The sequence below is a fragment of the Otolemur garnettii genome, unplaced genomic scaffold, assembly GCF_000181295.1.
Source record: "Otolemur garnettii isolate 467f Iridium unplaced genomic scaffold, OtoGar3 scaffold00088, whole genome shotgun sequence".
NCBI lineage: Eukaryota > Metazoa > Chordata > Mammalia > Primates > Galagidae > Otolemur > Otolemur garnettii.
In genome coordinates this window covers 7815558-7826651 of record NW_003852483.1, presented here as the reverse complement: position 1 = coordinate 7826651, position 11094 = coordinate 7815558, and the positions used below count along the sequence as shown (strand labels likewise).

General features: G+C 43.0%; 1 protein-coding gene across 1 annotated transcript in view; it reads right to left on the bottom strand.

The window, feature by feature from the left end:
- IPPK (inositol-pentakisphosphate 2-kinase) overlaps nucleotides 1-11094 on the bottom strand; it is a 58119-nt gene that overhangs the window by 31118 nt on the left and 15907 nt on the right. Inside the window, exons 4-6 of the mRNA XM_003795041.3 lie at nucleotides 9570-9636; nucleotides 7529-7650; nucleotides 6075-6164 (exon numbers count right to left, since the gene is read on the bottom strand). Coding sequence (XP_003795089.1) covers nucleotides 6075-6164; nucleotides 7529-7650; nucleotides 9570-9636 — 279 coding nt within the window. The remainder of the gene's footprint in view (nucleotides 1-6074; nucleotides 6165-7528; nucleotides 7651-9569; nucleotides 9637-11094) is intronic.

Sequence of the window (11094 nt, the reverse complement as noted above, 5' to 3'; positions counted from 1 at the left end):
AAAAAAAAAAAAAAAAGAAGGTACAAATATATTTTTTCTTCTAATCTGACTTAAAAAGCAACTGCAAACGGCAGTAATTGCAAATCTGCACTGACAAGCATACAATGTAGAAAGATAACAATTTGTATCACAATAGCAACACAAAGGAGGGGGTAGGCAACAATGCTCAGAGCAGCCAAGCTTTCATATACATATTACTGAAATTACGCTGATATTATTGGAACTAGACTGTTTAGTTTAAGAGGTAAGATGGATACAGAGAACAATCACACAACAAGGATTGAAGTTGTGTTGACCTACAGAGGTCAACAAGGAAGAAGACTTGTAGGCGGTGCCTGTGGCTCAGTGAGTAGGGTAAGGGCCCCATATACCGAGGGTGGCGGGTTAGAACCTGGCCCCAGCTGAACTGCAACCAAAAAATAGCCGGGTGTTGTAGCAGGCAGCTAGGGAGGCTGAGGCAAGAAAATCGGCTAAGCCCAATAGCTGGAGGTTGCTGTGAGCTGTGATACCACAGCACTCTACTGGGGGCAATAAAGTGAGACTCTGTCTCTAAGAAAAAAAAAAAGACTTGTACAACACTACACAACCAACTAGCCCTAACTTATCTGTAGAAAACTCCACCCTGAAACAGATTACCCACTCTTCTCAAGTAAAAATGGAACATTGTTAAAGATAAACCTTAAATTAAATCACAAAACAAGTTTCAATAAATGTAAAAAGAGCTAACGCACACAAATAATGTTCTCTCAAAAATACTAAATATGAGAAAATTAAACACTGCAAATCATCAATGGGACAAAGAAGAAATCAAAGGAGAAATCAGATAATAAGGTAAATAAAAATGAAAGCCCATGCCAGAGCTTATGGGATGAAGAGACAGCAGTTACTTAGAGGAAAATTCATAGTTGTAAGCATCTGTATTAGGAAGAGAAATAATCTCAGATCTTAATTTTCTACCTTAAGGAACTAGAAAAAGGGCTTGGCACCTGTGGCTCAAGCGGCTAAGGCGCCAGCCACATACACCTTAGGTGGCAGGTTCGAATCCCCAGCCCGGCCTGCCAAACAACAATGATGGCTGCAACCAAAAAATGGCCGGGCATTGTGGCAGGCGCCCGTGGTCCCAGCTACTTGGGAGGCTGAGGCAGGAGACTCGCTTGAGCCCAGGAGTTGGAGGTTGCTGTGAGCTGTGATGCATAGCACTCTACCCAGGGTGATAGCTTGAGGCTCTGTCTCAAAAAAAAAAAAAGAAACTAGAAAAAGAATAACAAACTAAACCTAGAGCAAGCAGAGGAAAGGAAACAATAAAGTTAGAGAGAAATGAAAGAATAAATAGAAAAAATAAAGAGAAAACAGAGAAAATGAGTAAAATCAAAAGTACTTTCACTGAAGAGATCAAAAATATGACAAAATCCTTTCTCTAGACAAAGCAAAAAGAGAGGAATCAAATTAATAAATTTAGGAACAAAAGAAGGGACACTACTACTGACCTTGCAAAAGTAAAAAGATTATAAAGGATGCCAAGGCTGGCTCATGCCTGTAATATCGTAGCATTCTGGGAGGCAGGGCAGGTAGATAACTTGAGCTCACGAGTTCGAGACCAACCTGAGCAAAAGCGAGACCCCCATCTCTACTAAAAATAGAAAAACTGAGGGGAGAGGTTGCTGTGTGCTATAACACCATGGCACTCTACCCAGGGCAACAGCATGAGACTCTGTCTCAAAAAAAATAAAAATAAAAAAGATTATAAAGAAATAATTTAAATTAAAAAATGTAAAAATAAACAACTGTATGCCAAAAAATTAGATGAAATGGACAAATTACTAGTAACACACAACTAGAAATAGGGAATCACAACAGACCAATAACAAGAGATTGAAACAAAAAGTAAGCGAAACTACCATTAAAGAAAAGCCCAGGACCAGATGTCTTCACTAGTGAATTCTACCAAACATTTAAAAAAGATTCAACACTTCAAAAAAACTGAAGAGTGAAGAGAAGGAAACACTTCCTAACTCATTCTGTGAAGCCTGTTGTTACACTAGTACCAGAGCCAGAAGAAGATATCACCAGAAAACTACAGATCAATATCCCTCATGATTCAAAAATCCTCAACAAAAACTAGCAAAGCGAATTCAGCAGCATATTAAAGGGATTACAGACCATGACAAAGTAGGATTTAACCCAGAAATGCAAAGTGGTCCAACATATGAAAATCAATCAATGTAGTGCACCATATTAATAGTGGAATGTGCTTCATGAAATCATGATCTTCTCAACAGATACAGGACAAGCGTTTCACAAAATCCAGCACCCTTTCAATATTCAAACAAAACCAAAAACACTCAGAATATCTGTGAAAAGTGCCCGTAAACATTACAAATTCAATGGTGAAAAACTGAAAGCTTTCTCCCGAAGATCAAGAACAAGACACAGATGTCTCAATATTTCATATAACATTGTACTACAAGTTCTGGCCAGAGCAATTAGGAAAGAAAAACAAGTGAAGGACATCCAGATTGGCAAGAAAGAAGTAAAACTATCTCCATTTGTGAATGATCTTGATCATTTCTACAGACAATTCTAAGAATCCACACACAAAAAAATTACAGCAAATGATCAAGCTCAGCAAAGTGACAGAACACAAAGTCAATAAATACCAATCAATTGTAATTCTCACCTCACACCCATTAGGATGGTTACTATCAAAAAACGAGAAATAATAAGTGTTGACAAAGTTGGGTAGAATCTGAACACTAAACATTGCTGATGGGAATGTAAATGATACAGCTATAAAATGGAAAACAGTATGATGGTCCTTATAATTAAAAACAGAATTACTATATGATCAGCAATTCCACTTCTGGGTGTATATACAACAAAATTCAAAGCATGGATAGCAGCACTATTCACAATAGCCAAAAGGTAAAAGTAAACCAAGTATCCACTGATGGATGAATACACAAACATAATGTGGTATATATGTACATATAATGGAATATTATGTAGCCTTAGAAAGGAAATTCTCACACATGCTACAGTGTGGATGAACTATGAGAACATTATGCTAAGTGAAATAAGCTAATTGCACAAAGACAAATACTGTGTGATTCCACTTATATTAGGTACCTAGAATAGTCATATTCATACAGACAGAAAGTAGAATGGTAGTTGCCAGGGGCTGAGGAAAGAAGGAAATGGGCAGTTATGGTTTAATTAGTAAAGGGTTTCAGTTTTACAAGATGAAAAGTGTTCTAGAACTGGAGGGTGGTGATGGCTGCACAAAAATGTCAATGTACTTAATGCCACTGAATGATCTCCTTAGTCGTGAAGATGGCAAATTTTATGTCACATGTATTATGTCATAAGTGAAAATATACAGATTTTAAAAATCAGTTGTTTTTTATATATTAGCAATGTGCAATCTGGAAATGAAATGAAAATTTCCATTGACAATAGCATTAAAAAAATTAAAATACTTAGGAATAACAAGTGTAAGACTTATTACAGAAGAAAACTATAAAAAACATTATTGAAAAAATTAAAACCTAAATAGGGCGGGACCTGTGGCTCCGTGAGTAGGGTGCCAGCCCCATATCGAGGGTGGTGGGTTAAGCCCAGCCCTGGCCAAACTCAACAAAAAAATAGCCGGGCGTTGTGGCAGGCTCCTGTAGTCCCAGCTACTCGGGAGGCTGAGGCAAGAGAATCACGTAAGCTGACGGGCTGGAGGTTGCTATGAGCTGTAACGCCACAGCACTCTACCGAGGGCGACAAAGTAAGACTCTTTCTCTAAAAAAAATAAATAAATAAAAACCTAAATAAATAGGAAGGCATCCTGTGTTCACAGTTAAAATATTAACCATGTTAAGGTGGCAATACTTTCCAAATTGATCTACAGATTCAGTGAAATCCCTAACAAAATCTTAACTGATTTCTTCGTAGAAACTGATAAGCTAAAGGTATCCAAACTAGAAAGAAGTGAAACCATCTATTCATAAATAACATGATCCGATACATAAAAAAATCCAAAGAATCCACAAGAATGCTACTGGAACTAATAAAAAAAAAAAAAACAAGCAGGGTGGCGCCTGTGGCTCAATGGGTGGGGCATCGGCCCCATATACCTAGGGTGGAGGGTTCAAGCCCAGCCCCAGCCAAACTGCAGCAAAAAACTAGCTTGGTATTCTGGCGGGCACCTGTGGTCCCAGCTACTCGGGAGGCTGAGGTGAGAGAATCGCCTAAGCCCAGGAGTTGGAGGTTGCTGTGAACTGTGATGTCACAGTACTCTACCAAGGGTGACAAAGTGAGACTCTGTCTCTACAAAAAAAAAAAAAAGCAAAGTTTCTGAGTATAAAATCAACACACAAAAATCAGTTATTTTTATTAGTGGCGATGAACAATCTTAAATGGAAATTAAGAAAGCAATTCCATTTGCATTAATATCTATAATATTCCAAAAAAATAAAATATCTAGAAATAAACTTAACCAAAGTACTGAAGACTTGTACATTAAAAACTACATGGCTAAAGAAATTCAAAAAGACTGACTAAATGGAAAAGGATCCTATGTCCATGAATTGTAAGCCATGGCCCTCAACACAGGGCGACAGAGACTCTGTCATGCCAAAAAAAAAAAATGGACAAGGAAAAATGCTGGCAAAGATATTGAGAAATTTTAACTTTTGCACCCTGCTGGTAGGAAAGTAAAATAGTCCAGCTGCTGTGGAAAACAGTTTAGTGGTTCCTCCAAAAGTTAAACACAGTTTACCTTAAGACTTAGCAATTCAGAGCTGGGCACAGTGGCTCCCAGCACTCTGGGAGGCCAAAGCAGGTGGATTACCTAAGCTCAGGAGTTCCAGACCAGCCTAAGCCAGAGTGAGACCCCATCTTTAAAAAACTAGCCGAGTACTATGGCAGGTGCCTGTAGTCACTAGCTACTCAGGAGGCTAAGGTAAGAGGATCGCTTGAGCCCAAGAGTTTGAGGTTGTTGTGAGCTATGATGCCAGAGCACTCTACCAAGGGTGACAAAGTGAGACTCTGTCGCAAAAAAAAAGACTCAGCAATTCTACTCCTAGAAATCTACCCAAAAGAACTGAAACTGGGGACTCAAATAAGTATAGATATATAAATGTCCATAGCAGCACTACTCATAGCCCAAAAGTGGGCATGTGGGAATTCCATTCAATAGATGAATGCATAAACAAAATGTGGTACATTCATACGACAGAATATTATTCAGTCATCAAAGAAACAAAGTGCTGACATGAGCCACGACATGGATGAACCACAAGAATGCAAAGTGAAAGAATCAGAAAAGGCTACATACGATTCCATTTATAGGAAATACTCAGAATAGGGAAATCACAAAGAGAAAGTAGATTGATGGTTGCCAGGAACTAGCGAAAGGAGAAAATGGAAAGTGACTGCTAACAGAGACAGTATTTCTTTTTCGCAGAAATAAAAATGTCTGGAGTAGGGCAAGGCACAGAGGCCCACTGGGAGGCTAAAGTGGGAGGACTGCTTGAGGCCAAGAGTTCAAGACCAGCCTGGGCAATAGTGAGACCCTGTCTCTACTAAAAACATTTTAAACGTTGGTTGGGCATGTTGGTGCATGCCTGTAGTCCCAGCTACTCAGGAGGCTTAGGCAGGAAGATTGTTTGAGTGCAGGAATTGGAGGTTGCAGTGAGATATGATTACACCATTGCACTCTAGCCCAGGTGAAAGAGCAAGACTGTCTTAAAAAAATAAGAAAACAAAAGAAAAACAAAAAAACAAATGTGTAGAGTACATAGAAGTGGTAATTGCACAATCTTGAGAAGGCACTAAAATCCACTGGATTATATACTTTAAAAAAGTGAATCTTAATGCTCTGTGAAGTATATCTCAGTTTAAAAACAAAAAAAAGATGAACATGAACCATTCCCAAAATAAAAAGTCAATCATATAATAAATATACACATTTTCTTTTACTCTTGTGAAAATCAAAGTGGCCACACCACGGCCCAGATCCGCAGTGGGAACTAGCTCTTCCACATCAAAGGCAGAGCAGCCCTGTGCCCACACGTCAGTCTTCTCACCTTGAGGTGCTGGTGCATGCAGTAACGACACACCTTATGCTTCATCTCATGTGTCACATCACTTGAGAAAGGAATAAACCCACATTTTGGCTGTGAAATAAACAAATAAGGAGGAAAAACGTTTAAGAAGAAATCACACACCTTTAAAGAAACATGTCTAACTACAAGATAACTAAGTACAGCGAGTGGCAGGTACACAGGTCCCCAAAGCTGTTTTCATTTCAGTTCCCAGTGGCAACCCCACTTCCCTCATCACGTCATATAAACCTCTTTGCTTGCAGAGCACCCACAGCCAGAACTATCACTGGGGAACATCAATGATGCCTCCATGCTGGCTAGACACAAGCACTGCACAGAGCAGCTTTGTGCTTCCAGTAAAGAATGTGACTAGAAGATTCTAAGGAGTGGAGATGGGCCCAGGGCTCACAGCTCTAAGAAGCAGAACCATTGTTCACACTGACACTAGCATGTGGCCTGGCAGGGGCCCATCTGATAGCTGCTGGGCTCCCAGAGTGTCAGAGAACCCCAGCTGCCTTCTAAAAGCTGCAGCCTCTCAGCACACACAATAAGCAAGACCAGTATTCAGCGCTGGTCTGGAGAATGTGGCTGGGGAAGCAGAACATCCACCCACACGCAGAATCACAAGGCACGGCGTTCAGGCCAAAGGCATGACCCCGAGTCACCACCTCAGAGACTTGGAGGAAGGAGCAGATAACGACCAGGATGTGTGGGTAGCTTCTTGAGGGGCCCCAGTGGCCATTCTCAACATGGGTAGCAGAAAGCTGAAGAAAGGCCTTCTGCAGTCCTGCTGCCCTAGAACTATCGCTGGGAGCCCTGGGACCATCTCCACTCAGAATCTTCTAGACACTAGGACTCTGGCACCTCTGAGGGTCCCACTAACCTTTATACTTCTGGGGAAATCCCTCCTGAGCACAAAGAGAGCCCTGAGGACACAGAGAGCCTCCCAGTCTACAGGGCAACCGCACATGGGGCTCTAGCAACACAGTGAGCAGCAGCCAAGCACTGAGGGGATATGGCCCGGAGAGGTGCAGAGGAAGGCAAGGAATCCTGGCCAGCTGTGTCCCCTGAGGAAAACAGGGGTGAGGGGTCAAGCCCAATGCACTGTCCCTCCGGCAACACTTGACCAGGGCTTATCCCAGCCCCAGCACACAAGATGGGCTCTCCGTCATCAGCTCCCAGGAATGAGCCCAACCTGGGGTCTGGGAAACTGTGGAAGGAACCAGAGCATTAGGATGCAGGTGACAGCTCTGAAAGAAGAGGGAGGCAAGTAGTCTCTAGGAGCCACGGTGTCTGGAACTGAGAAGGGGGCCACAGGACACAAAGAACACACCTCTGTGGGAACACGTATTTGAGGCAGATGACTCTCAGACTTACAAATCAGGACTGACCTTTTCCCTTTTCCCCACATCATTTCCCCTTCAACAAAAGATCACCTTAATCTCTACACACAGAATGGGCCTGTGCTCTGCAAAGCAGTAGGTCTGAAGTCTGGTTAAATTGGGAAGGCACATAGCATAACCACTGAGAGTATCCAGGTCCTTGTCACAGCGAGACTCTGTAAAATACAACAAGGGTCATGGGTGAGGGTCAGTGCAGGAAATGAGATGAACCCTGCCCACGACAGATCAGGCCTTGTCCCTGACTCCTGGGAAGCACCTCTGAACCTGATGAGAGCCCTATGTTTACCTGAGGACTTCACGACATACACCAGCAATGTGGTTTATAGGGGGTCCTTTGAGCCACATGGGCAATTAGCTGTGCCTGTATGTCTGAGTCCCAATAAAAACACTGGACACCAAGGCTCAGTGAGTTGGTGGCAACATCCCAAGTGTGCTGTCATACATCATTGGGAGATCAAGCACTGCCTACACAGCCCCTGGGGAGAGGATGCCCAGGAGCTTGTGCCAGGTTGGGTCGGACCCATCCTTGCATCTCTGCCCTTGGCTGGTTCAATCTTTATCCTTTTGCTGTAATAAACCATAACCATGAGTAAAACACTAAGTTCTGTGTGTACTTCTAGCAAATTATCAACCCTAAGGGTAGTCTTAGGAACCCCCAAATGTGTAGTTGTTGTCAAAAGTGAGGGTGGTCTTGGGGATGGCCACCTAATTCCATGACTACCTAGGAACTGGGAGAGGAAGGAGACTGCACCCTCTACCCCTTATCAGAGTCAGGCCCCGCCCACCCCCAGTGCTGCACATTTCCTCAGCACCAACTCTGCTGGAATCTGTGGTATGGACAGAGCAGGACCTCCAGGGGTGGGTTCCCTCCTCTTCCATCATGACCCTTACTCCCAGTTATTACAAGAAAGGGCAGCACAGTTCTCATTGCTGTGAAGTGGTAAACCTTCAACTATTGCTATAAAATGAAAGGGGGAGGCAGCTCCACCCAGAGCCACCTCAGGCTGCCTTCAGGGAAACAAGGAACTGGAGCCGAGATGCTGCCCTGCAGCTTTCCCACCTCCCCGAGCTTCCCCTAAGCCCAAACCCTGCTCCTCCCTGCCCCAGTCAGAAGACTCCAAACCCAGAGAACCCTTTGCTTTCAAATCAAGAGAATATCGCTTCCAAGTCAAATCAGGAAAAATAATTTAGTGGCCAATTCCACACCCTGAATACTGACTAACTTTATCTCTTTGATCACTGACTAGAAAAAAGCTCTGACGTGGTTCCTGCCCACAGGGATACCAGAAAGTGTAGGAAAAGTGGGAGTGGGGGTAGAAGGGAAGGTAATGACCACAGAACTCCCTTCACTTCCCTCTTTCTTAGGAGGACAAGCACCAGGCCTGGACTCTGCCTAGGGGGCAGCTCTGGGGCTACAGCCCCTCCTAGGCCAGGCCCTCCCTCCTGAGGCTCAGGTCACCCCAATTTCCCTTTGACTTTTCCAGGCCCCCCAGCACCCTTCCCTTCCCTAGGTCTTCCCCAGCTTTTTCACCTCCCTCTCTTCCCTCCTGCTATTTTATGATCTTTTATTAATTAGTTCTTAATGTCCCATATTCTGCACAGTGCTTTCATTTTCTGATACATAGAATTATACCCATGTGCTCCTAGGATTTCTACCTGATAATGAAATTTCTGGCAACAGAATTGCTGAAAACTACATGTATATAACACAGGTGATCATCTCAAACACTTTTCAAAGGGAATATTTTAAATTTTTTTTTTTTTTTTTTGAGACAGAGCCTCAAGCTGTCTCCCTGGGTAGAGTGCCATGGCATCACAGCTCATAGCAACCTCCAACGCCTGGGCTCAAGCGAGTCTCCTGCCTCCACCTCCCAAGTAGCTGGGACTACAGGCACTCGCCACAACGCCGGGCTATTTTTTGGTTGCAGCCATCGTTGTTTGGCAGGCCCGGGCTGGATTCGAACCCGCCAGGTCAGGTGTATGTGGCTGGCGCCTTAGCTGCTTGAGCCACAGGCGCCGAGCCAAGGGAAAATTTTAAATTACAAACAATGTCCATAAGTTAAAACAGCCTTACCTGGTCTTTCAGACTGTATCTTCAAACAAAGCTGTTTCACAAACTCTAAAGGCAGCTGAACAACTTCCTGTAAGAAAAATATACAAAATACTCAATGCAGGCTGCATCGCAATTGAAATACACTTATACCACAGAATTGGACACCTAAAAAATGATTATAATGGTAAATTTTATATGCATTTTATTACAATAAACAAAGAATTTACAGCCAAAAAAAATTCAGTGCGTAGGTTTGGGGTATAAAAGCTGATCTACTATTTTCAGAACATGTCCAGGTTAAACAAAGACACTAATGTTTCAATGCATTCAGAGTAGCCGGCTCTCCTCAGAGCAGTGGGGTCCATGGTGGTCATGACCAGCCTCATGGCCAGTGTCTCCCACCACAGAGCATCTCTTTCAAGGCCCCTTCTGGTCTTTTCAGTATCTGTGGACACAGATTAGTGGCCTAAGGCAGTTCTCAGAGGCTATAGAAGACCCTCACTGGCCCCTCGACAAGATAAAGGCCTCAACTTCCCACTGGAGGAGCAGCTTGGCATCTGATTAAATCACTAATCTCAGTGAGACAGTCTGTGCCTCAGCCACAGAGGACTCAATGTGGCCAACATCCAGCACTTCCCTCTGCTTGGCTTTTCTTTGTAATTCCCCAAATGAAAGGGTTTTTATTTAAGCCATGTTACTCATCATCTTCCCTGTCCTCTCTTGTTTCCAAGGTGCCAGAACTGTGACTTCTAAAAAAGTCCCAAAGGGACAGAGGACAGCTGCTAGAACAAGAATGCTGGGATCCTGCCTACAAAGAGACCACACCTTCTCCATCACACCCACACCCTTCCACCACCCACCCTGGTCCAGTCAAAGGTCTACTCCCCAGACTGCTGTGTCAGTTTCATTTATAATTTTGTCACTTATCATAACATGCTCTAAAGTAATGAAAGGCGACTTGCTAAAAATACTTAGTACGGAACTAGGTAAGACGAAACAGCAGGAAAGAGTAGGAAATGTAAAAATTCAAAAATCCAAAACTTGGATCATCTCATAAAAGTCCAAGTTCTTACACTTCATTTCAAAGAAAGCAAAAACACAAAGGCACAGGTGCTAATTCCAGATGCCTCATTCATGAGAAGTCACTGAGACTACACTGAGATCCTCCTCTGAAATGCCTTGGCACCCATGGCATATGTGGCTGAGAGACAAAGAGCCATGCAGGTCTCGGCTCCATGCATGGTGACGACCCTCCAATTGCTGTCTGAATTTCTTCTAGACGACTTTAAATTACTGATTTTATAATGAGTACATCTGTGTTTTAGGTCAAAATAAAATGTTTACAATAGGCATCCTCCTAAAAGTTTGATGACACTGTTGAGAGTGAATGGTACCATCTGTCTAACCTGGTGAGGATAGTGACAAGGTAGTCACTTAAAAAGAGGTAGGGCGGCACCTGTGGCTCAAAGGAGTAGGGCGCCAGCCCCATATGCCAGAGGTGGTGGGTTCAAACCCAGCCCTGACCAAAAACTGCAAAAAAAAAAAA